This window comes from Epargyreus clarus, unplaced genomic scaffold (assembly GCF_041222505.1).
Source record: "Epargyreus clarus isolate Ecla_fem2 unplaced genomic scaffold, WU_Ecla_fem_2.2 ptg000034l, whole genome shotgun sequence".
Lineage (NCBI taxonomy): Eukaryota > Metazoa > Arthropoda > Insecta > Lepidoptera > Hesperiidae > Epargyreus > Epargyreus clarus.
This window is the reverse complement of record NW_027332239.1, coordinates 13,770,036-13,797,763: the sequence shown is the minus strand read 5'-3', so window position 1 is coordinate 13,797,763 and position 27,728 is coordinate 13,770,036. Positions and strand designations below refer to the sequence as shown.

Sequence of the window (27,728 nt, the reverse complement as noted above, 5' to 3'; positions counted from 1 at the left end):
ACCATACGCTTGTTAAATACATAAAAAAAAAATATGATGACATGTGAGACATTGGCAGTTGACGTCAATTATAATGACAAATGACAGATCACCGAAGGTTGTTGGAAAATGAAAATTGAAAACAAATATGAGGCGGATTTGTGATAATTTGTTTGAAATATCATAATTTCACGCATTTGTTTTGGTATATAGATACAAAATGGATAAGTACGATACTTCGCAACTGACTGAATTCCCGCGTTTCGAGTCAGAGCCGAATCAAAGCGGAGTGTCGACGTTTTTCAACAAACTGTGGAAGTTCCCGAAGTTCTCTCCGAACGAAGCGGAGGAGGGCTCGGAGCCCAAGCCAGCGGAAAAGCAGGAAGCTCAGGAGACCGAGAAGCAGGACTACGATGACGGTAAAGCTGAGCCAGCGAGCTACGCGGTGGAGCTCGAAGGTCGCAGTCTACCAAATGTTTTGCGGAGAATCAGCAGTCTAGTCGCTTTGGGTTCTGGGGTAAGATATTAATTATATAAATTATTTAACTAGCGTTAATTAAAAGAGCTGGTTAGAAGACAAAGACCTATCCACTATTTTGTATAAATATTCAAATGTGCTGTGTGCTCTCTTTGTTTCATTATGACTTATTTATGTACAATACCGAATAATAAGCTATTTTATAACAAAAAAATAAAATGAGTACATTAATAGATTTGTAATAAAAACTGAATACATTACATCCGATTATAAACTATGTAAAGAAATTGTTGTAATTATCTTAATAAAACCTTTGTTTAGTTTATTTGACATAGACATACGACAAAATAGACAATGTTTGTACAATTACATTTTTTACCTAAAATATATGCAATATACAAAGCACAATACAAGATGTGTTTGTAGATGTAACGCTAAAATATTATAAGTTTATTTGAATGAGATTGTGATTGAACTGACTATTAGCTAGCACTCAGCTATACAGGGTGTATTTTTCCAATAGGCCTTCAGGGCCAAATCCTAAACTATAAGGATTAAAGAAAAATGCTGAAAGGAGTTACGATGCCAATTTTGATAAACACCAAAAATTCATCATTACTTTAAAATATCTTTTTCCCTATCCCGGAATCTAACGAGGTAATTTTGAAAAAAAAAACACCCTCTATATCAGGGGTAGCCAACTTGATTAGACATAAGATCTACTGTTTACTAGCGAAACCCTGTGCGATCTACCACTTACATACTTTTTGAAATCTTAAATGAAACAGCATAGTGTTTAGTACACAATCATAAAATATTTTTTATTGAACAGTCTTAGGAATTCCTTTTCGTATCACATATGATATGAGATTGTTTCCATATATTTACTTAATACTTTGGAATGGAAGTCTTGATGATGTTTAATCACGTTTGCGCAGTCTGGTCTATTTATTTATATTTTTTTCCTTGCCACGATCGACTGGACTAATGGTCGCGATCGACCGGTCGATCGCGATCGACCGGTTGGCCACCCCTGCTCTATATTACACCATTATCTGATAGTCTCTTTTATAAGGATAAAATTCCCAGGAAGTAATGACAAATGTCAAAACAGCGTGGGGTGAATTTTACTGCGGTGCATAACTATTCTCTCATAGATAATTGCCAATAGAATTATTGTAACATTTAAATTATCAAACCCCACACTTTTTACTCTGAATTGAATTATTATTTTAATAACTTAAATTTTATCATCATTTTCTAGTTTTTAGTTGGATTAGCAATAAAAGCGTGTTTTTTTAAATTATCATTTATTTATACTATAATTTTTTAAACGAAGTTCTGTATACAGGGTGAATTTTTCAAACGGGCCTTCAGGGCTAAATCCGAAACTATAAGGATTAGCGAAAAATGCTGAAACGAGTTACGAGGCCGATTTTGATAAAAACTAAAATTGCATCATTAGTTTTTTTTAAATATCTTTTTCCTTAGCCGGGAATCGAACGAGTTCATTTTGAAAAAAAATACACCCTCTATATTATTCCACTATCTGCTAGTGTTGCTTATAAGGATCAAAATCTGGGAAGTAATGATAAATGACAAACGAATGGAAAAGCCTCAATTTTAAGAAAATACATGTTTTTCATATTAATTTGGCAGTTAAATTCCCGCCATTCTTCAATTTAAACATTTCGCGTATTAAACATTTTTTGGCTCATTGTTTCAAATCACTCGAAACGGACGTTTTGTTCTCCAAGAATTTATATTTTTATGTCCGACTTAGTTAAGGTTATTTTTAGGGCCATTATAATAGATTTAACTTGCTATGGGCGGAGTTTCGTTTAATACAGATGTAAAGTTGACAATTTGCGAGAATGACTTTTTCGAGTTAAATCCGAGTGATTACTAAACAAAGAGATATAGAAAATCATATTTAACGTTGAAGCAAACAATAAGAATTTGCTATTTTATCAGTTATCTATTTTTTATTAAAAAATAAATCCTGAAAACGGCGGTAACTTATTTGCCAACTATTACTCTCTCATACTAAGCCGTATGTCATGGTCATAACATCGAATAAATAGTTGATTAACCAACAAATTTTTCAATGGTATGACTTATGTATGTTTCTAAAGAATTATACATAAACCATTTGTCATGTATAATCGTCAAGGATTAGTATGCCAATGTATGGAAAAATATGTATTTTCTTCAAAATTTTCCTTTTCCTTTAATTTGTCACATAACGTTACTTCCCAGAATTTGATCCTTATAAGCGACACTATCAGATAGAGGAATAATATAGAGGGTGTATTTTTTTTTCAAAATGAACTCGTTCGATTCCCGGCTAAGGTAAAAGATATTTTAAAAAACGAATGATGCAGTTTTAGTTTTTATCAAAATCGGCCTCGTAACTCCTTTCAGCATTTTTCGCTAATCCTTATAGTTTCGGATTTAGCCCTGAAGGCCCGTTTGAAAAATTCACCCTGTATATGTAGTGCATTATTTCTGACATATGGCAGGGTGGCACCCGCTACGCGGACACGGAGCTGGCGCGCTACTGGATGCCGGACGACATCTCGCGCGAGTGCTACGAGTGCGCGGCGCGGTTCGGTGCACTGCGACGCCGCCACCACTGCCGCGTCTGCGGGCAGATCTTCTGCGCGCGGTGCTGCAGCCAGCGGGTACCTGGTGAGGGTTGCTCTGCTTTACTTTGAGCTTGGGTGACCGTTTGATTGATCTATTGAATCATCAAAAGATGGACTCTTGTGGAAGGTTGGTTAGATAATACAAGGAGATGTAGGATGTCTTGTTATTTGAGGTTTAGTCTTTTTGTGTTCAATTATTTAATCAACCTGATCCCTGTTATTAATGTGGTTAGTTATACTGCTTATTGAACAATTCTAGATGTGTTTATGGATAAGTAAAAAAGCATAGTTCATCCATGGACTCATTTGTGCCTAAATCAGTCTTTAGCGTCCCAAGAAATAGCTCAGTAAAAGCTATAGTTTGTATTCCAAGATTTTGCCTTCTTTTAGGCACGAAGGAAGAGTAAAAACTAAAGTTGATCACGCAACCTAATAAATATGAATCTGAATGAATGATCTGAACTGAAAGTGAATTCCAGGTCAGATCTTCGGTTGCGCGGGCGGTCTGCGCGTGTGCACGTACTGCTGCAACGTGGTGCTGAGCTACCTGCGCGAGAACGACATGGCCGGCGACATCTCGCCCGACCTGCGCACGCTGCAGGAGAACTTACAGGTGACCTGCTATAATTGCTCAATAGTACCTACAGGAGAAGACTGGTGAACTGATTATTTTACCAAATTGCATTTATCATAAGCTTCTAAACAATTTAAATTTCCTTATTTACATGTCTTTCTTTAGAGTAACTTTCACTTTTAGAATTATTTTATTACTACTATTACTATACCCAGCAAATATTGTGTTGCCATATAAATAAAAAAATGTTGAGGGTGAACAACCCTTATCACTTAGGGGTATGAAAAATAGATAGTAGCCGATTCTCAGACCTACTGAATATGCATATAAAATTTGGTGAAAATCGGTAAACCCGTTTCGGAGGAGTACGGTAAGTAACATTGTGACATGAGAATTTTATATATAACATACTAAATATGTGAAAAATGGTTGTATTAAATTTCGATTTGTATCTTGTCGAAGGTGAAGTTCCCAGACAACAAAGCGCAGGCGAGCCAGAAGAGCAGAGATATGTTCGCGCGGGAGCAGGACGAGCGTGGCGAGGTGCGCAGCTGCCCCAAGGAGGCGCTGCACGACGCCTTCAGGCAGCTCGTGTACACGCTGCCCACGCAACAACACAGGTGGGATTGTGGGGGTAGTTCTTGGGGGCAAGATGAGCTGCCTAATTATCTAAATCTATTCCTGTAATATGGATATGGAAGTCATGATATTATAAATATTTTAAAAAAGTATTGCCAATATGTATTCTAAAAATAATGTGACTGTTCTGGTTACAGATACCGCTTAGTAAGATATATTGGCGTATGGCGCGGAAGTGATATCATGCAGTGGGTTATGGATAATACAGCACACAAAACTAGGTAAGTATCTTGTAAATAACAGTTAAAATTTAATATGGTTATGATATTGTTATAATGAGGTAATAAGTTTTTTTTTGTACATAATATAGTAATAGCAAATGAGCAGGCAGTGCACCTGACGGTAAGTGGCAACTGTCACCCATGGATATCTGTAATCTAACCTAGATACGAAGAGATTTCTACCTGTGTTCGGCTACAGATGCGTGAGGACATAAGATGCATTAACAATGTTGTTATTAGGCAGAAATGGGTGTGGGGCTGGTGCCACAGAAGTCGAATCCTCACTACATTTACAAGTGAATGTGTGTGCGTTTCGCAGGCAGCAGGCGAGCTTGTTCTGCCAGGAGCTGGTGTCTGCGGGCTGGCTGGAGAGTGCGGCCGAGCCGGCGCGCTTCGCCGACTACGCGCTGTACCGGCCCGCGCGCGCGCCTGCCGCGCCCGCCGGCAGCGCGCCCGCCGCGCCGCCCCGCGCCGCGCACGGTAGGGGCAGGGGGGCAGGGGGGCGGGGGGAGCGCGGCCGAGCCGGCGCGCTTCGCACACGGTAGGGGAAGGGGGGGGGCTAGCGGAGAGCGCAGCCGAGCCAGCGCGTGGTTAGCACACGGTAGGGGGGAGGGGGAAGTTGAGGTTGCACCCGCGGGGGACCATTCCACTCCTGGCTGTAGGAGGTAGGGAGAGGTGGTAATGCGCCCGCGTGGGGAACCTTGCGGATTCGGGGGACAGGGGGACATACTGGGCCCGCCCACGCTTGTTAGCGAGACACCGCACGCTTGACGTTGGTAGGAGTAATGAGGAGTAACGGGGGAAGTAGCCGAGTTGTCGAGGGCAGGAGACTCAGAGACGGGAAGAAGAAGGGGAAGAAAGGATAGAATTGTAAATAGGATTGTTAAGGGTGGCCGACTGGAAGGAATGGAGTACCTAATGGGATTAGCAAGGTCGAGAAGAATTAAAGTTTCAAAAGGGGGTTAGGAGTGGAGGATAGAATCGGAGTATGAATAAATTAGCAGATAAATAATAGACAAAAATACCTCAAAACAATAGAAAAACTGCTTTCATTTTGTATGTAAAACTATATATAGAATTTGTGGTATGGTTATGTGTGGTATTTCCACTTACAGCTGAAGAAGGTAACAATAGACTTGTGGAGAGCGTGTCATCGTACTGCCTCGACCTGAATCTCGGAAACAACTCGGCTAGACTCATCAAGGCGACCAAAACTGGTTTGTATTTTCCTTTTACATCGTAATTTTACGTAAACATTCGAAAATACAAAACATGATGAAAGAGAACAAGCAAGCACACCAACATGTAAAGTCTACACCATAAACATTTATTCAACACCATCTAGAATATGGTGTAAAAGGTTATTATTTTATTTCCAGAACCCAAAGCTTCTCCGTCCAATGAAGAACAACCCATTTTGGATCAAAATGACGGTATGTGTGAAAATTAATAATTAAAAGTTATGCTTTGTTGGCGTGCTTTCGTCCATTAGTTAAGGCTTAGTACGAGAAATAGGTTGGCAATTAAGTTCCTGCCATTTTTAAAGCTTTGTTTTTCAATAAAGAATGACAACTGAGAATTTACTAAAGTAATATTAAGTGTCAGTAGAATCATATCCTACTCCCTGTGGTTCGACTTTGATGACTCTACCACCGTCCTATTTATAGAAGTGTTATCGTTAGTGTACGTGTCGTAGAGTCGGAGGCGCCGCCGCGTCCGGCGCACCGCGCGGTGGTGGCGTCGGGGGCGGAGCACCTGCGGCGGCTGGCGCGGCAGTGCCTGGCGCGCCGCGGCCTGCCGCCCGCCTGGCTCGACCCCGTGTACGCCGTGTGCAGCCGCGCCGCCGAGATCATATCGCTGGGTGAGTGTGTGCCGCCCGGCGCCCGCCTGGCTCGACCCGATGACGAGTGACGACGAATGACAGGAAGGACATACCAAGAAATTCATCGTAATGTCACTAGTGTAGTAAACATATTTCAACTCTTATGAAATATCGAACCATTACGTCGCTTTACAGTCAATTCACCCGTAATCTTCGCTTCATAACTGACGCGCACGCGTTCCACCTGTTCGACGGAACGTTACCAGAAGTCTTGAATTAAAAGTATCTAGTTACGTAATATAATAAAATATATTGTGTGCAGATATGATGTCGAGCGACATGGACGTGCGCAACTACGTGCAGGTGAAGAAGGTGGCGGGCGGCGCGGCGGCCGACTGCTGCGTGCTGCCCGGCGTCGTGCTCTCCAAGAACGTGGCGCACAGGTACACTCCGCGCCAAACTGCTAGGCCGCTCCGAATATAGAAACGAGTCGCGTCGCTATAGCAAATTGCAGGTATTAGCGGGACGAAGACATGGCGGGATCATCCCGGCACTTGCCCGCTCTCGCCTGCGGGGACATAGCGCAATTAGTATGCCCTTTACTTTACGGAGTATATGCTAACTAAACCTGCGCGCAACAATTTCAGAGCGGACTAAAAGTTTGGCGTGGACTATACATAACACCTTGTTAGGGTTCCCTACCATAAGGCTTAAAACAGAACCCTGTTACTAAGCCTCCGCTGTCTGTCCGTCTGTTACAGGGTTCCCTGGAACGGAGATAGAGACACTTGAAATTTTCATTTCACTGATAGGTGGCCACTAAAGCAGCAAATACTAAAAGTAAAATAAAAAACAAAATAAACGACCACAGATAAGATTAGAGTCCTATTTGAGGTTGTTGGACTAAGCTGGAACGCCCGGATAAATATGTCTTCCTTACCACACTCTTCAAGCCAGAACACAGCAGATGTGATGGCGATGCTTCCAGAGTGGAACTACAAGGGTTTTACAACCTTCGGAACCTTCAGCCATATGTCTTGCTTATTCTAACGTAATCTTAGGAGTGAGCAGATCGAAGTTATATCGTAAGAGGGAGATGACAGGGATGCTAATAATATTCGTAGTCGTGGTTAAAAATAAAATTTATTTTGGAGGTATTACAGTAATAAGTGTGTGTCTAACTTAGGAGTTATGTGTAAAGCATTGTTAATAAATGGTTACAGGGGCATGCCGCAGCAAATATCGAACCCGACGATACTGCTGCTGGACTGCTCCATAGCTTACCAGCGAGTGGAGGGGAAGCTCACTTCACTAGAACCAGTGCTTATGCAGGTGAGTTAGTTTTTTTTTGTAAAATTTAGCGTTTATTTTTTTAACGTGATTTTTAATTTATTTCGGAGGAATTTTGTTATTTTTAAAGTGAAATGTATATAGAAAGATAAATTTATTTTGTTAAAATGTTTTTAATATTATATTTATTGCATTGGGGAGGGTAATGTTTTTGAGCGTATGTGGGTGTCTCATTATTTAGCACGCTTTATAGCTAGTGGTTTGTTATATTTTTTAATTTCTAAAGTGTGATTTTTATTAATTCTAATTATTGTAGTTAAAAAAAATACATTGATTGTTTGTAAAACTGTTAAATTGATATAAACTATTATAGTTTCCTAATTTGGGAAAATTGGTTAAAGTCAATAATTATTGTCAAGAATACCTAATACGGAGAAACATTGGCTACATTGCAGATTTTTTTTTTAATTATAATATGGGAGTAGCAGACGAGCATGCAGTCCACCTGATGGTATTTGGCAATTGCTGCCCATGGACATCTGTAATCAACTCCAGATAGGATTAGATATTCCTACCTGAGGTCAGGCACAGATGCGTCGCTACTTCTGAGGACTAAGCTGAAACGCCTAATTATAACCAATTATAACTAATTATAAGTAATTATAACTAATGGTGGTTTAACCACGTGTCACTCCTTCCCAGGAGCAAGAGTACCTAGTCCGTTGTGCGGCGCGCATAACGGCGCTCCGCCCCAAGGTGGTCCTGGTGCGCGGCGGCGCGGCGCGCGCCGTGCAGGACGCGCTGCGGGCGGCGGGCGCCGCGCTGGCCGCCGGCGTCAGGGAGCGCGCGCTACGACGTACCGCGCGGTGCGCACGGGCGGATCTCGTGGCGTCGATCGATGCGCGTATCGGCATGCCGAGGTTGGGGACGTGCAAGAACTTCTATGTTAAGAAATGTGAGTATTTCTGCCTTGTAACAGCAGTGTTAAACGCTACTGTGTTCTAGTTTGAAGGGTGTGGCAAGGGAGACTACATTTTGTTCTAACATGTTAAGTTTGTTAATTTTGTATTTTTTTCTTTTGAAATGTTATTTAAGTGCAATGTATAAGGTTTTCTACTTAGAAATGTTTTTTTGCATTTATTTAAACAAGTGCTTTTATTTTGTTTGAAACTTCATTATATTAAAATTCACTGTTCCTCAATCGTATTCTGGCAATATTAAAATAATTTTATAACACGAAACTATATCCAAATATTAAAAATATATTCTATTATTGTGTATTAAAAAAACAATAATACAATGCTGTACTTACTTCTATCGAAAGACAATTATTTTTAAAGTCATGACCAAAGTTCAAATTTTGTTATATCTCTTTTAAGCCACATATCATTTCATTTACGTTTTTCCATAGTTTCCAACAAAACCCTAATGGTATTGGAGGGCTGCGCGGAACCACAGCTGGGCTGCTGTATCATCCTTCGCGGAGGTTCTCTACAAGAACTTATAAGAGTGAAGAAGGTTGTCAAGTTCATGCTCTTGGCGTGCTACAACTGGAAACTAGAAAAAGCCTTTTTAGGCGACATAGAAGCCGTGCTGCCCGAACCCGGGACTTTTGTTGATGACGATGATGATAAGGACGTGACAGATGGAATCGGTGATGATAAAATAACGGATAAGTTACCTGATGGTGGTAGAAATCGTGATTCTGATAATATAACAGATAAGTTGAATATCAGCGATGAGATTAATGATGATGTCTTCGGTAGCAAGAGTAATGATACGTTAGAAAGTGATAACGGTAGTAATGTTAGCGTTAATGTGATTGAAGGGGGTAATCCTGAAGAGAAATGTACCGGTGACAGTGATGAAAATACCAAAATTAATGAGACACCTAAAACAGATGATGATACTCTCACAGAGAGACCTAAAGATAATGGTTCTAACAATGACGCTATTACTGGTAATGAGTCTACTTCAGAGTTACCAAAATCAAAAGAAGCAGATGATTCACAAAAGAAGGTGTATACTCGTAAAACGGACAGCGATAAAAATCTAAGCTGCGGTGTGCCTATAAGGGACTTCAGCGACCCTCTAAGGTCTAGGCTGTCGGTTGATGATGAAGTGTTCCTTCCCAAAGAGGAGGCCAAACTGAAAGCTGATACGCATAGTGAAAGGTAAGCAATTCTTTTTGAGCTTTGCTTGGTCATATACATTTTGCCCACACATAGAAGTTGATTTGATATAAGTAGTCTAGTTAACGACCTACTTATATCAAATCAACAAAAATATACCAAAAATATTCCTATACTAATATTATTGAGTAGCATATGATGTGCAACTTAATGGGATGACTATTGAAATCAATAATTGAACATAAAAATATTGTATAAAACGTATATAAGCGTTAAGAAAAGACTTTGAAAAGTTAACCCATTAAGAAGCTTTAGTGTTTTATGAATGATTGATAATTGAAGATTATTACTTAAAAATATTCAACTTCCTGTAAAGTCCTCTATCGTTAAAATACACTAAGCCATTTTTGAGATTTTCATGAGACATATTAATTAGACAAACAAACAGACATTTCAAACTTGTTATTGTGTAGTGTGAAGTAGCCTCTTATGTATTGATAGTACTCTAACACTAACTTATATAACATACGACTTAGCTCCACATCACAATTGATATAACAAGGAGTGTCTGATCAGATGGTGCACCGACGACGTGGTGCTGTCGATGTCCCCCAACATAGTGATCCCGGCGCCGCCGCCCGACATCCTGCTCACCCGCGCACCCCACACCCCGCACACGCCCCGCGCGCTGCGCAGGGAGGTGTCCAAACCACCCCCCACACAGGTGGTGTTGAAGGTGAGGGCGTCGATGTAGTCAACGTAATAGATTGAGAAGGAGACATCTCCTTAAATGTAATGAAAATCAATGTTTATTAAAGTGAAAAGTTCTTTAGCGGAGTTTTTGTGATGGGTAAAAAAGTGTTTAACATCAGGGCACGTGGCCTGATCGAAAGTTTGTAAGACGGCAAAGCAAACTACAAAAAGATTTCATTTGGTGTCAGCATAAAAAAAATATGTCAATGGGTGTCAGTTTCATTTTTTTATTTATTATATTTTATCATAACTTGAATGTTTCGAAAGTTTTCACTTCTGCCGGCACTCCTGGCGTACATCCCGTTTATTTGGACACTTTGAGCTTTTAATTTGTGTATGATGAGTAAAAAATAAGTAAAAAGGGATTTTGTCGGGCAACGGAGTATTTGTAGCCTGAGATGAGTAAAAAGGGGTTTTGTTGGGCAACGGGGTATTTGTACACTGAGGCGAGTAAAAACGGATTTTGTCGGGCAACGGGGTATTTGTAAATTGAGGCGGGTAAAAAGGGATTTTGTCGGGCAAAGGGGTATTTGTAGCCTGAGATGAGTAAAAAGGGATTTTGTTGGGCAACGGGGTATTTGTACACTGAGGCGAGTAAAAAGGGATTTTGTCGGGCAACGGGGTATTTGTAGCCTGAGATGAGTAAAAAGGGATTTTGTTGGGCAACGGGGTATTTGTACACTGAGGCGAGTAAAAAGGGATTTTGTTGGGCAACGGGGTATTTGTACACTGAGGCGAGTAAAAAGGGATTTGGTCGGGCAACGGGTCAGTTGTAGCCTGAGGCGGGTAAAAAGGGATTCAAATGGTTGAAGGCAATATCATACATCAGTTAGGTCAATGTGTATTGTGAAGGGGTGCTATAATATACAATCTGTGCTCTCAGGAGGCGCACCCGTTCGTCCGGCAGCCGGTGACTCGTCCGGCAGACGACGCGGCGCTGCGGCGCTCGCTGGCGCACTACCGCGCGGCCGGCGCCCGCCTCGCCGCCGACACGCACCGCCGTACGTCCTGCACCGACACACACACACACACACACACACACACACACACACACACACACACACACACACACACACACACAAAAATATACACACACAAGAAGAGTGAGCGAGAAAAGAACAGATATACACACACATGCAAATACTCGCGGGTGCGTACACCGAAACGCTTGCAGCAATATACTCACTCAGCGCTCATATTCTTCTTTCATCGTATTTAATTTAAGGTCATAAATATTGACTGCTTTGATCGGACTTCTGCCTTTATTCAGAAAGAAAGAACCTTTTTATTCGGATAATTGCAAAACAATTGAAATAAAACAAAGAAAAAAAATTACATAAAACAAATGTAAAAAAACGACAACAAAAACAGAAATGTACAATTCAATTGCATTCCATGTAAACACTTGTATTTAAGTATTTTAATGCTCTGATATACAAAATGGTGACCTTTTTATTATGCTTCTAATTCACACACTGTACAAACGAATAATTATAGAAGTGCCTTTGAATATTTTTCAATTATACCTGCAGGTGAGTGTCCCCTCTACAATCCATCGGTGGTCAAAAAGGTGGACACAGAGCTCGAAGCGAGCCTGAAGCAGAACGAGGCGAACGAGCCGCCGGACCCGCTGTCGCCAGAAAACCACCAGCGACTGAGCCTGCTGCTCTACAGCTACAGCAGCAAGTCGCCCAACGTGCCCGACTTCTGCGTCAACCCCTGGTGAGCTGGTGTTAGCTTTTTAGAGTTGAGGCGAGCCTGAAGCAGAGCGAGGCAAACGAGCCGGTGTTAGCTTTTTCAGGTTTTTGGAGGAACTGTCGATTGGTTTGATTTTATAAAAAATCGACGGATGAAACTCAACAACACTAAATTGTCTAGTGAATATTTTAAGTCTTGCAGTAAAGTCATCTATGCACAATGGACAATGTCCATGTATAATTAATCTCAAATAAAAGCTATTCTTAAACACGAAGTTGAAATGTCACATATGGAAGTTTTAACATACACTGCAAACCTGAACACAACAGCACTGTTGTTGTATCAAGAATAAATTTCTCGAGCTTGGTTCTACCACTTAAAACCTTCATGTGTGTTTGTCCGTGTGTCCAGGGTGGTGACGATGGAGATGTACGGGCGTCACGACGTGTCGCTGGGCGCGTTCCTGCACAAGTACTGCTTCAACGCGCAGCACAAGTGCCCCGCCGCCGCCTGCCATCTGCCCATGAACCAGCACGTGCGCAGGTCCCTACATTGTACACTCTTACACTCTTTACGTTACACAATGTAACCGACACCCTACATTCATCATCGTAAAGTCCGCACTAATATGAAAAATCTTATTTTTCGTTTTACCGCCGGAACGGCAAACGATACCCCACCATCGTACCTTCTACCATTACACCCTTCAATGCACACCTTTTATTCTGCCCTCAAAATTCTTGCCTGACACTCCACGTCACTTTTTTTTCTACTGTAAACTTTCCACATTACGTCACCCTTTAACTAATCTATGATAGATGACTCAAAACTGAACAATCCTTAAAAAATCTCATAACTAATTTCTTTCACAGATTTGTGCATGGCGACGTGTGTATTACAATCACGTGTAATACCATCGGCCACAGCAATGTGGATAAACCAAAGGAGGAGCAGAGTAAACAAGTAACTATTGTTTTCTCTCTACTATATTTTCTTTAATGTTCTTCCTGCTACAACGCTGTTATGTCTTAACAATTTTTCATTAAGTAATGGATATTTTGTCAGGTATTCAAAAGTCAATGTTAGAAAATGAAGCCAGTTTGGATATTAAAATAATTATTTTGAGCATGAGTCTGTTTTAAGTCTGATATGGTGTTAAACTTCGTTGAATGTTATTCAGGTTTGTTGAATCTCAAATTAAAAATTAAAGCTTGAGATAGGTAATAGGCAAAAGGGATTTTGTCGGGCAACGGGGTCTTTGTAACCTGAGATGAGTAAAAGGGATTTTGTCAGGCAACAGGGTATTTATTGCTTGAGATGTGTAAAAATGGGAATTTTTTGCACAATTCGGATTGATACTGATAACTTGAGATGAGTAAAAATGGGGCTTTTTATGCAATTGGCTATTAGTAGCCCGAGATGGGTAAAAATGGGATATTTTCGTGATAATTCGAAGGGATATGGAGTGGAGTTTTGGGTGGGGAGGTTCGGACACAGTGGCTTTACCACACCTGTGTTGGTCAGGTGATGTTCTGGTCGCGTTGCGGGCGGTGCGGCGTGGTGTCGCGCGGCGTGCGGCTGTCGCGCGCGGCGCTGGCGCTGTCGCTGGCTCAGTACGTGCGCGCGCGCCTCGCCGCCCCGCGGTACGCGCGCGCGCTGTGCCCGCACCCGCTGCGGGAGCACTCGCACGCGTTCGTCGCGGGCCTCACCACCGCCTGCTTCAGGTACCGGCACTGCCGCGCGCAGTACGTGCGCGCGCGCCTCGCCGCCCCGCGGTACGCGCGCGCGCTGTGCCCGCACCCGCTGCGGGAGCACTCGCACGCGTTCGTCGCGGGCCTCACCACCGCCTGCTTCAGGTACCGGCACTGCCGCGCGCAGTACGTGCGCGCGCGCCTCGCCGCCCCGCGGTACGCGCGCGCGCTGTGCCCGCACCCGCTGCGGGAGCACTCGCACGCGTTCGTCGCGGGCCTCACCACCGCCTGCTTCAGGTACCGGCACTGCCGCGCGCAGTACGTGCGCGCGCGCCTCGCCGCCCCGCGGTACGCGCGCGCGCTGTGCCCGCACCCGCTGCGGGAGCACTCGCACGCGTTCGTCGCGGGCCTCACCACCGCCTGCTTCAGGTACCGGCACTGCCGCGCGCAGTACGTGCGCGCGCGCCTCGCCGCCCCGCGGTACGCGCGCGCGCTGTGCCCGCACCCGCTGCGGGAGCACTCGCACGCGTTCGTCGCGGGCCTCACCACCGCCTGCTTCAGGTACCGGCACTGCCGCGCGCAGTACGTGCGCGCGCGCCTCGCCGCCCCGCGGTACGCGCGCGCGCTGTGCCCGCACCCGCTGCGGGAGCACTCGCACGCGTTCGTCGCGGGCCTCACCACCGCCTGCTTCAGGTACCGGCACTGCCGCGCGCAGTACGTGCGCGCGCGCCTCGCCGCCCCGCGGTACGCGCGCGCGCTGTGCCCGCACCCGCTGCGGGAGCACTCGCACGCGTTCGTCGCGGGCCTCACCACCGCCTGCTTCAGGTACCGGCACTGCCGCGCGCAGTACGTGCGCGCGCGCCTCGCCGCCCCGCGGTACGCGCGCGCGCTGTGCCCGCACCCGCTGCGGGAGCACTCGCACGCGTTCGTCGCGGGCCTCACCACCGCCTGCTTCAGGTACCGGCACTGCCGCGCGCAGTACGTGCGCGGCTGGTGACTGGCCCACCAAGGGCCACGAAGGCCAAGGGTCCTCCTGTAAAAATCATTTGAAGGTGTTACAGCAGTGATTTGTTTTTCAACTCCAGAGACGCCAGTACCAAGATGACGTAGCTGTCTATATCTTGAATTTAATTTTAAGTGTTCGTACATCCTCACAGAAAATCGTCAGAAATCAATACCGCCTATCAATATTTAACGCTTTTGTATTTCGATTTGAAAGGTATAACAAGATATCGACGTACGACATCCAGCTGCCGCCGGACGTGATCTCCATCAAGTACGACACGAAGCAGATGCGGGAGGCATTGATTACGCAACTCAACGAACTCATGCTGAAAGGTACGTTTAATATTGTTGTTAATGTTGCTAAATTTAATAGCCACTTGCACATATTACATCTATAAAACATGTGTGATTGTGTGTCCAGGTCACGAGATATTCAGCAACGTGGCGGAGGGCGAGGCCGAGCGCGAGTACGCCGGCTTCAAGCTGCACGCCGAGCGCATACACCTCGCGCTCACCGCCGCGCACCTGCACGACCACACCGACGTCGCCGGTAACACGCACCGCCACCACCACCACCACACCCACCACCACCACCACCACCGCCGGCTTCAAGCTGCACGCCGAGCGCATACACCTCGCGCTCACCGCCGCGCACCTGCACGACCACACCGACGTCGCCGGTAACACGCACCGCCACCACCACCACCACACCCACCACCACCACCACCACCGCCGGCTTCAAGCTGCACGCCGAGCGCATACACCTCGCGCTCACCGCCGCGCACCTGCACGACCACACCGACGTCGCCGGTAACACGCACCGCCACCACCACCACCACACCCACCACCACCACCACCACCGCCGGCTTCAAGCTGCACGCCGAGCGCATACACCTCGCGCTCACCGCCGCGCACCTGCACGACCACACCGACGTCGCCGGTAACACGCACCGCCACCACCACCACCACCGCCGGCTTCAAGCTGCACGCCGAGCGCATACACCTCGCGCTCACCGCCGCGCACCTGCACGACCACACCGACGTCGCCGGTAACACGCACCGCCACCACCACCACCACACCCACCACCACCACCACCACCGCCGGCTTCAAGCTGCACGCCGAGCGCATACACCTCGCGCTCACCGCCGCGCACCTGCACGACCACACCGACGTCGCCGGTAACACGCACCGCCACCACCACCACCACACCCACCACCACCACCACCACCGCCGGCTTCAAGCTGCACGCCGAGCGCATACACCTCGCGCTCACCGCCGCGCACCTGCACGACCACACCGACGTCGCCGGTAACACGCACCGCCACCACCACCACCACACCCACCACCACCACCACCACCGCCGGCTTCAAGCTGCACGCCGAGCGCATACACCTCGCGCTCACCGCCGCGCACCTGCACGACCACACCGACGTCGCCGGTAACACGCACCGCCACCACCACCACCACACCCACCACCACCACCACCACCGCCGGCTTCAAGCTGCACGCCGAGCGCATACACCTCGCGCTCACCGCCGCGCACCTGCACGACCACACCGACGTCGCCGGTAACACGCACCGCCACCACCACCACCACCGCCGGCTTCAAGCTGCACGCCGAGCGCATACACCTCGCGCTCACCGCCGCGCACCTGCACGACCACACCGACGTCGCCGGTAACACGCACCGCCACCACCACCACCACACCCACCACCACCACCACCACCGCCGGCTTCAAGCTGCACGCCGAGCGCATACACCTCGCGCTCACCGCCGCGCACCTGCACGACCACACCGACGTCGCCGGTAACACGCACCGCCACCACCACCACCACACCCACCACCACCACCACCACCGCCGGCTTCAAGCTGCACGCCGAGCGCATACACCTCGCGCTCACCGCCGCGCACCTGCACGACCACACCGACGTCGCCGGTAACACGCACCGCCACCACCACCACCACACCCACCACCACCACCGCCACTACACTATTCTGGTCCCGGTACTACAGGGACACCACCACCTTACCTACCACCACCACCAAACATTACCCCGACCACAAACACCCCCACAACAAATTCAAAACCTTTAAAAAAAAAACAATTTCTATTCGTGCAGCTATTAAAATGTTCATTTATATGAAAAGCGGTGGTGCGCAGCCTGTGGAGCGTGGGCGACAACATCATCGCCGGGATGAAGATGCTGCGCGACGCACAGGAGCAGTGGACCAGCCCGCCTGCCAGGGGAAAATCACATACGGAATCTAACGGTAATGTGGAACGTCATCATAATCCCTCCCATCATGATCCCTCTACATCGACAATGCCTCACTCCTGGACACTCTGATATCTCCTCGGATAACAAGGGCTTAGTTCATAGTACGACACGCGGGCCAATTGCGAATTGATAGACTTGACACGCTTTTCATAACCTTTCTTTACCGATTTCTCGGGCATGTTTTAATACGCTTATACAGGAACAAATGTGCGTACCGGAATTCAAACCCCAGACCGCAATTTAAGAAGCCGAATTTAAAACCAGTAAATGCGTATGCTAAATTTAAAAAAAATATTTTATTTAAAAAAAATATTTGCTAAATTTGCCGCGAATTATGCGACTAAAATATTGTAACATTTATTTAATTAATTAACCATACTACAATATAGTGTTTTGTTACAGATGACAAACAAGACACAGAAGATAATACAGACGAAACTGGAAACAATGAAGTCACAGGTATATTACTCTATCTGTAAGTTTTTCCTAAATGTATAGGTTGTTTATTGAAGATTTTAGGCTTTAATTTATAAAATCGGTTATCTAAAATAAAAGTCCAGTCTGACGTCTGAAGCACAGAATTTCATACATAATAGAGCTCTATTAAAATGGTTTTTATTGTTATTACCTAAGAAGACCATTTTCTATTTTTCAGATAACTCGTCAAAAGAGTTGGAGAAGGAGCATACGGGTAAATATTAAAACTATTTTAAGCTTCGTTTTCGATGAACTCAATATTTTTTCCTAATATATTATAACGGGATATTTAAAAAAAATGATGTATGTATGTTTAATACATACATACTTACATCATTTTTTTTATTAATTAATCGGTCTTTTTTATAATTTAGGAGTTGAAGAGGACGAGGAGAAAGGCGAAAAGAAAACTATTAAACAAATATTGTCGCAGTTACTATCGAATAATCAGCAACAGAATCAGGTAAACAAATAAAACGCAGCTATTTATATAAAAGACTAGCTATCATCGCGAACGAATTGTCAAATAAGTTGCCGAACGTATTAGTAGCTATATCAATGCCACGTACAAATACAGAACCATAATCCATACCCTGCTACAGGCTCACGCCGAGAACCTCAGAGAAGACCCGAGAAGCGTGAATGTGATAGCTTTCTTGCCTTCTCGTTCTCGCGCTCGCCTATTCTCCGATCGGTGTCGGTATTTTGCCCGCTTCAAAGGGTTTCTCGGGCGAGAAAAGAGAACGGTATCACATTCTCCTTCGGTCTCAGTGCGACCATAACATTGTATGTTGTTGTGTAGGTAAAGCCGCTGCACTGACGTCCGTTCTGGATGAAGGTCGAAAATGCGATGCCTTCTCGGTTCTCGCACAATTTCTCGGCGAGACCCCTGAAAACTCCAGAAAAGCGTAAATGTGATCGCTTTCATGTCTTCTTGCGATCGCCTGTTCTCCGATCGGTGTCGGTATTTAAAGGGATTCTCGGGCGAAAGAAGAGAACTGTATAGTTTAGGTAAAGAGTGTAGATGCCTTCTCGGTTCTCGTGTAATTTCTTGGCAAGATTTTCTCAGTGAGACTTCTCGCGTGCTTCTGTAGCCGTTATAAGAATCTCGTTAAAAACGCGCTAAATTGCCGCCACCTTTTGACTAATTGCGAGAAGTCACCACACATTTAACGTTAGTTGTCGTTTATACATTTTCAGAGCAGCATAATAATCTCCAGCGGTCTGGTACCGGTGGTGGTGAACGCGGGCGAGATCGGCTCCGTCATCGCCGCCACGCTCGCCTCCGTCACGTACCAGAAGACACTCCGCTCGCAACGGCACGGGTTCGACACTTACACCTTTGGAATTAATAAAATAAAACGATTGCATGTCCATTTGACAGCTGCGATTCCACGGCAGATACACAGATCCACAGATATACGTGTTAAACTTATAACACCCCTCTTTTTACGTTGGGGGTTGAAAAAATAAGTTTTCTATACACACACCACCAAACTATGATCCTCTTTGTCGTGGAACCCATGGACACACATAAACAAACTGTGAAGGTGATAGAAACCCTTCATGGTTCGACTCCGGCCGCCGCCCCCGCCACACCTATTCTGCCTTATAGCATTAGTATTGTGCACTGCTGTGTTCTGGTTTGAAGGGTGTTACTTTTCTGAGGCGTTCCAGCTTGGTCCTCAGGGAAAGCGGCGTAAGTGGTTAATCTCAGGTATGAATATCTAATCCTATTTGAAGTTGATTACGCTTACGTAGTAATAGCCCCTTACCATCAGATGGACTACTTTCTCGTCTGCTTTTCCAATATTATAAAAAACACAAATACCCAGATCTAGAACAGATAGCTAAATCAATCATTTACTCGTAGATATTTGTCGAACCAGGAATCACCGGCGAGTTAGACTGGTATGGAGAAAACTTTGCCGTGTGGGTTGTCAAGGTGTAGCCATTTCATATCTTACTCGGCAGATTGTAAAATTTTAAAGGTTCAATGCTTTGTGGTTTAACTGTGGAGGAACCACTTCTTCACCCAATACTGTTAACGCCCTTAGTATCAAGCTTCTGATGTTGATGTTGCACAGTGTGCAGTCGGAGCAGGACGAGGAGGGTACGGGACGCACAGCTAAGGCCTCAGATCATATTGAAGTGTTGCTTAAGGTAATAATTTTACATCATTGTAATATAATTTTAGCAATTATAGTAATGTTGCATAATTTCATTTGTGTTTAAAAATAACATGTATGGCATATTTTTCCTTTCTTTATTTTTTGCCCTATTTTTTGCCTTTATGGAAAAAAAAAACAATATTCTCATTGACCTGTGGCATGTATCGAGTCGCATACTTAAAAGGTAGAACTCTTTTTGGTTCGACTCCAGTCTCATCTCCACCGCAACTATATATTTCTGTCTAATAACAACAGTGTTTAGCGTTGCTATGTTGTAGTTTTGATGGGTGTGGAAGTGTAAGGAAGACATACATATTTGCGGTGTTCCAATTTATTCAGATAAAGCAGGGCTTCATGTTGGATTTAAATCTTATTTGGGGTTAATTCAGATGTCCATAAGTGACATTAGTCACTTACCGTTATATCTATTTGATATTGTTGTAGCAATCGAGCATGTCTACAACACTTTCGATTGCTATTTCAATATTATATATTTTATATCACGGCGTGCGCAAATGGACGTTTTACGCACGCTTCGCGTGCGCAAAACCCCCATTTCCGACCCCGTAATATAAAATTTTATACAACACGCGGACGAAAAATGTTTTTCTGACTCGTGTGATTGCAGTCCTCGCCTGCGGCTCGGCCTGCAAACTCACACTTGTCAGAAAAAAATTTTTCGTCCTTGTATTGTAATGTACTATTTTATACTTAATGATAAGGCACTAGAGGAGTTACTAACACATGGCCAGGTTAAAGAGCTTTCCTTGCACTAATATAATATAAACGGAGCGTTATACCATTATTTACTCTTTATTGACCATGTTAAAAACAGTGTGGTACAAAAGGCGGACTTAATGCTAAATAGCATTTTCAGCCAGTCAACCTTAGGGATGTGCAGAAAAATTGAAGGCGGTAAAACTAAACTAAAAATAATAACAATAACATAGATTAGTAAAGATTACTCACTCCTAACAAGAAAATGTATCCAGTTTTGAGAATTGAAATAGTTGCGTAAAAAAGTTTTGCCACGTCTCCGTGCTAAAATGTCCATAAAATATTTGAAATAATTATTTATTTATTACGTAAATTACGCAGTATTAGTTATTTATTCGTAAATTTTCTCTAAAAATGTTTTTATTTGTCAAGAATTTAAAAAAAGAACTTACTAAAATAAGCCGTTTGTGGCTTCATTCAATTTCAAGGCGGCGAAGTATCTTTACTAATCTATGAATAATAATAATACTATCTGTGTGTCTTAGGACGGGCTGCCGTGCCGCGTGTACTACGCGGCGCAGTTCCACCGCCTGCGCCACGCGCTGCTGGCGCCGCTGGCCGGAGCGCCCCGTCCCCGGGACGACGCCCGCTGCTGCGACGACCTCAAGGACAAGGACGGTAAGGACACGAGGTGGTGGTTTGAAGGTGGTAGAACCCTTTGTGGTTCGACTCGGGTGGCACCACCGCCACACCTATTTCTACCTAATAACAGCAGTGTAAGGCGCTGCTGTGTTCCGTTTTGAAAGGTGTGGTAAGAGAGATAGACATTTCCGAGGGGTTCCAGCTTAGTCCTCAGGGGTAGCGGCGCATCTGTGGCCGACCTCAGGTAGGAATATCTAATCCTATCTAAGGTTGATTACAGATGTCCATGGGCGGCAGTTACCGTCAAGTGGACTGCATGCTCGTCTGCTACTCCTAGACTAATATTATAAATGCGAATGTGTTTCTTCGCTAACTAACCTTGACTAACAAACCAGTCAGAAAATTCCGTAGGTATTTTAGTGATTCGTCAGGTGTTCAAAAAAGGACGTAGGGTACCTTTTATCCCAAAACTCTAACGTTTAGCGAAACTGCGGGTAAAAGCCAATATCTAATAGTGTAATTTTTAGCAGTACGTTTTGCTGTCTTTAACGACATTTGTGGAAGTTTTTCGATTGATAACAGCGTTTATACAGAAATATTCTATGCATAATATTTATATGATATAAATATTAATATAATATGTATGTTATTACAATATTTCTATATAAATGCACAAACGTTAAGAATTTAAAATATGTTATAAACGATTTTCAAAAATAAATATTAAGACGTCATGTTCCCTCTAGTGGCGTTATATTTCTATTTTGTTTAATATTACAGTAATGTATGCGTAATAAATTAATTTATTATGCTAATATTAATACAATTTACTGTCAAAATTAAATTTTTCGTATAAGATAATTTTTAACCGACTTCAAAAAAGGGGGAGGTTTCTCAATTCGACCGTATATATATATATTTTTAGATTTGTTCGGCGATTTGTTGTTTATGAACCGATTTTGATATTTTTTTTTGTTGGAAAGAAGACATTTCGTTGGATAACGACGGAAGCAGCATGTCCAATGTGAGCGCCAACTTCAGAAATATGTACTAAACTAACATTTACTTCAATTGTTTTTTACTGTGTAGTGACATAGAAGTCGGTTGTATTTTTTGTTATTTTTGATGTGAAGCATCTATAGCCGCACGTAAAACCGATTTCTGGCGTGGCGACGCATGCCGTCGCGTCGCCACGCTATACGATGGTATATATATACAGTCTATATGCAGTAGTGTGTACGGTGTGGCGACGCGTCGCCATGCGCAATCGATTCAATAAATAGTCATCGTTATGTGGAAAAAAAATGGTAATATTTTATTTTATCATTATGACATATTTAGTTCCTATCACAATATTTTCTTTTCTGTATATTACTTTTACAAAATAATGTCGATGTTTCACATCTGCCAGGCGTCCCGTGACGGCTCACTTTTTTTTTTTGTAAAAGTCTTATAATATTGTCCGTGCAGGTCGGCTGTGCGAGGTGGAGGAGGGCTTCATCCGCTCGCTGGCGCACTGCGTGCCGTGGGCCGCGCGCGGCGGCAAGTCCGGCTCCACCTTCTGCAAGACCGAGGGTAAACACACGGCAACTCGCCGATAGATAGCGCCACTCGTGCTATCGAAGTTTTTTAAAGTGTTTTATATGTACACACAAACGAAACACAAACGCTCTTCACACACACCATCTCGGCAACAGATGGCGCCACTTGTGCACTGAATCACGCTGTCGAAGTTTTCTAAAGTGTTTATTTGTACATACAAATGAGACACAAACGCTCTTCAGTCTACCTCGCAATTATTACCTTGATCGAAACTAAGCTCTAAATAAAAATCACAAGCAACCGTTAATAATAATTAATATTAACAATTTTTTACCTACTATAAAAAGTATTGATTGATTTTAACTAACGGGCGTAAGACATCTGCTTGACCGGAAAAAAGAAGCCTTTATGCATCGAATCCGGCGGTACCACCGTCACACCTATTTGCGCTGCTGTGTTTTGTTCTGAAGGGTAAGATAAGGGAGACTAACTTTTCGAGGCGTTCGAATTTAGTCCTCAGGTGTAGCGGCATATCTGCCAGTCGAATTCAAATGAAACTAATCATATCTGGGATTGATTAAAGTTGTTAAAATTGTTGGTATCTTTAGTATCACCTGCCTTAAACAATCTTAAACATAGTGTTTAATTAAATCAAGGAAACAGCCCTAATCAACACACATATTAAAAAAGTGACTAAGTAGAGAGCTAAAGTTTTAATGATTGGTTAAAAGTTTGTACTTTTACTGACATTCCCCAAATGTCCTCTGTATTTTTAACTGTAAATTCTTTAAAAGCTTTTAATATGTAGTCAATTAAAATATGTCTAAATTTAAATTTAATGGGACATTGATTTAAATTCTCTTAGGCACTCTCTCGTAGGCACTTATCACCAGAAAAAAATGTTAACCATTTCTAATATTTACTGCCGCAGATGATCGATACGTGCTGAAGGAGATGACGAAGCCGGAGTGGCAGCAGTTCCTGGAGTTCGCGCCGCACTACTTCCACTACGTCAGCAGTTGCCGGCAACGAAATTTGCCCAGCCTACTCGGTGAGACACCTGCTTTATATTTGTGATAGTTTTTGTATCTTCTATTAGGGTTCTGTATCCAAAGAATAAAAACGGAACTCTACTCCTAGTCTTCTGCTAACTGTCCGTATTTTATAGGGCTCTATATCTTGTAATGTAGTTGATAGACGCTTCAAATTAAAAAATGTTGAAAAAGTTAAAAAAGGAGGAGGATCTCCACATAAGTAATTGATATTTTTTAGTTGTAAGTTATCGCAGCTATAATAAAAATAATAAAAAAATTGAATGTAAAAAATTGTAAAAATTTAATTTAATAAAAAAAAATCAATGAAAATGTGTTAATAGTAATGCTTTTAAATATGTTTTAAAGTATGTATTATGTATTACTGAGAGTATATGTATTCAATAATAGTTGAAAGAGTATTCGTATTCAATAAACCCAATATAAATTATTTACATAATATATAACAATATTTTATATCTCTAATATTATCATTTTTACTACAGTAAAATCAGAATTCAACAAATTTTCATTGTAATCTTTCATTTTTTTTCGTAATATCTTTGCTTTTTAGACGTAATATTACTGCTTTTACTGATTTTTTATGCCACATTGAAAATAAACTTCTTAATTATTTAAGTAAATTTCATTAACTTCAATCTTGTAATTCAATCATGTTATACAATTCGTTAAAATGCAACTATTTTCATTTTAACATAATCGTAAAAAAATACTATTTTTCTCCAACATTAAAAAAATATTTTAAACTCGATTTTCTCAATATTTACTAAATGTTTTTGTGTCCTTTTACACAATGGTTGTAGTATTTTATTGGACTCGATTCCTACAACATATATTAGCAACATTGTAAGTTGCATCCCTCGGTGTCCGCAGCGCGCATCCTGGGCGTGTTCAGCGTGGGCGGCGGCGGCAGCGGCGTGCTGGTGGTGGAGCACGTGTGGTACGCGCGCGGCGACCTCGCGCCGCGCTTCGACCTCAAGGGCACCTCCCGCCCCCGCGTCGTCACGCCCGCCCCCGCGCACGCGCCGCCCAGCGCGCCCGCCCCGCCCACCGTGCTGCTCGACGAGAACCTACTCAGACGTGAGTGTTGACGCATAGGTTAGGTGTGAATAAGGAAGCGAAAACGAAAAGTAATTAGTTTTTGAAGGTGGTCGAACCCTTTGTGGTCCGACTCCGGCGTCACCACCGCTACACCTATTTCTGCCTCATAACAGCAACGTTAAACGCTATGTTGCGGTTTGAAGGGTGTGGTAAGCAAGACATACTTTTCAGAGGTGTTCCATCGTGGTCCGGCGCATCTTTAGCCGATCTCAGGTAGGAATCTAATCTTATCCTGTCTGGGGTTGATTTCAAATGTCCATAGGCGGCAGTGACCACTTACCATCAGGTAGATTGCATGAAAAAAAAAAACTCGTCTGCTACTCCTATATTACATATACACATAAACTTAAATTACTATAAACTAGCCCCCTTGATATAAAATAAATGAATCCTCTGACATAATTTTCAATCAAAAATTTAACTTTTCGATGTACTATAAATCAAAAACGACTGTGTTGTACCACTTCAAGTACACCAATAAAGGTCGTACCACTTCTAACCGATATCATCATATGTCCCAGTGCGTTGGGAGACGCAGCTGTACGTGCCGTCGAGTGCGGGCGCGGCGCTGTGGGCGGCCATCGAGCGCGACACGCAGTTCCTGGAGGACAACCACGTGATGGACTACTCGCTGCTGCTCAGCATCGACGGCCGCACGCTCGTGCTCGGCATCATCGGTGAGCACGCGCAGACACACACACAGACGCACACGCATAGACACACACAGAGATGCACGTACGCACACGCATAGACACACACAGAGATGCACGTACGCACACAGACGCACACGCATAGACACATACAGAGATGCACGTATGCACACAGGTCACATATGCGAGCCTGCACTTGCACACACGGCACGTTCACACACATATCCTTTCGTTGTACATATTATTATTTTATTTTATCTGGTTCGAAAGATTAAATACGTAAGTGCAGTATTAAAGTAACGTTGTACTCAACTGAGATAAAGCTTTTAACATTATAAATAAAAAAAACATAATTGAAAATGAATATAAGGAGGATTGAAAACGTTGTAAATAAATTTAAGCATTAAAATTATCTTAATTTACCGAAATTACGCCTATTAATATTAATACCTTTCCAATTATTTCATTGCCTAACAAAGTTATAATATAATAATGAATGTCAATAAAAATTGTCAAAATGTAGACTGTGAACTCTAAATAAACAAGCATTCGTTGAATTTGGGCCCACTGTTCTGGGGGGGCCTCCTAACACAGATTTAAAAAAGTCGTCAGAACCAAACAATCTACAAAACGTGTATCAGCAAAAGAAAAGGTCACCGAATCACATGCGTACTTTTTACACTGTGGGCCTCCAACTTTCCGCCCCAGGCCTGCGACGACCATAGTCCGCCACTGTTATATATATATTTTTTATGATATATAACGCTGTGCACATATCACACAGACTACATCCGCACGTTCACGTGGGACAAGAAGCTGGAGCACCTGGTGAAGAAGAACCTCGGGTCCGGGCAGCCCACCGTGCTGTCGCCGCAGCAGTACCGCCGCCGCTTCGCCGCCGCCGCGCGCAAGTACTTCCTGCACTGCCCGCGACACTGGGACCCGCTGGCGCCCGCGCAACAACAACAACAACAACAACAACAGCAGCAGCAACAACAACAGCAGCAGCAGCAGCGTCGTGGGTGAACGCACCACCATCATCGACATTCTCATGATCATCGTCGTCTTAGATGGTAGAGTTAGCACTGGGAAAGGCCTAGCCCACGCAGATACAGCAGGGGTAGCGAGGGCATCGTAAATAAATGATGTACCTCTAATCATTCAATTCAATCATCGTCATCTTGAAGGTTGGCACTGGGACATGTTGATCTAGGCTCCCGTAACAACAGACGCAGCAACAACATCGTGGGTGTACGACCCACTATCATCGACTGATTATAACTTTAGCTCTAGGTGGTAGAACCGTTTGTGATTCGACTCTGGCGGCGGCACCGCCACACCAATGTTCTACCTATGTCTGCATAATAGCAGCAGTGTGAATCGCTGCCGTATTCCAGTTCATAGGATAGCAATGCATTTGTTGCGGTTCCCACAAAGCAATCCAATAGTTATTGTGTAATCGTCAGCAGCAGCACGCATACATTATTTTTTTTTCACCTTATGGCCCTAAGGAAGTGTAACTTCATTGGCATAAAATGAATATTTTAAAGTTAAACATTCCATGTACATATATAAAATGATATAAATAACAATTTTATTATACGGAAAAACGTTTCTTTTAATAAATAATGAATATTTTTTAGAGGCTTATTAATTGAAATTTTAAATTATTATTTCAGCACGTTGATCTCTCGTGCGTATTCTGCGAATACACTCAAGTATTATTAAAATTGGAATTTAAATGAAATAATATATTTAGCTTAGCATTGATGTATTATTATTAAGTTTAATTTTACTTATTTACTAATTGTTTTGTATATTATATATGAAGTATTAATTAAAACTGCAATAAATTAGACACGTCGTATCTACATAATTATCATTGTATTTGTGGTACAATCCATAATTTTATTATAACAATTTTATTAAGTGTGAACTATATCGAAAACCATTAGAGTAACAAAAATTGTATTGATAAAATATTGGTAAAGGAATTTCGAATGTAACGGAACGAACGAAATACGAAATTCGGTCGCCAATAATAATAAAAATATTTTTAAGAACTACATAGTCTACATACCACTTCTCACTTCAAACTCACGAGACCAGATCCTAATTGTCGCCAGTACATGGGTACCAGATTGGTACCCACAGAAGATAACTGT

At 43.4% G+C, this 27,728-nt stretch overlaps 1 protein-coding gene across 1 annotated transcript; it reads left to right on the top strand.

Annotated features, from left to right (window-relative positions):
• The first annotated feature begins 53 nt into the window (after positions 1 to 53).
• fab1 (1-phosphatidylinositol 3-phosphate 5-kinase fab1) lies at positions 54 to 27,728 on the top strand. The gene is made up of 33 exons (XM_073091619.1): positions 54 to 496; positions 2,980 to 3,148; positions 3,585 to 3,718; positions 4,142 to 4,299; positions 4,456 to 4,539; positions 4,859 to 5,019; positions 5,655 to 5,756; positions 5,919 to 5,972; positions 6,236 to 6,400; positions 6,684 to 6,804; positions 7,585 to 7,693; positions 8,354 to 8,606; positions 9,063 to 9,825; positions 10,360 to 10,519; positions 11,420 to 11,537; positions 12,069 to 12,258; positions 12,646 to 12,777; positions 13,107 to 13,197; positions 13,759 to 14,882; positions 15,145 to 15,263; positions 15,352 to 15,480; positions 17,081 to 17,203; positions 17,614 to 17,670; positions 17,867 to 17,902; positions 18,063 to 18,151; positions 18,889 to 19,013; positions 19,746 to 19,851; positions 21,122 to 21,254; positions 22,689 to 22,793; positions 23,692 to 23,811; positions 24,686 to 24,892; positions 25,435 to 25,590; positions 26,348 to 27,728. Exons 1-33 carry the CDS (start codon positions 200 to 202, stop codon positions 26,587 to 26,589), a joined length of 6,132 nt encoding a protein of 2,043 aa, XP_072947720.1. The 5' UTR covers positions 54 to 199; the 3' UTR covers positions 26,590 to 27,728.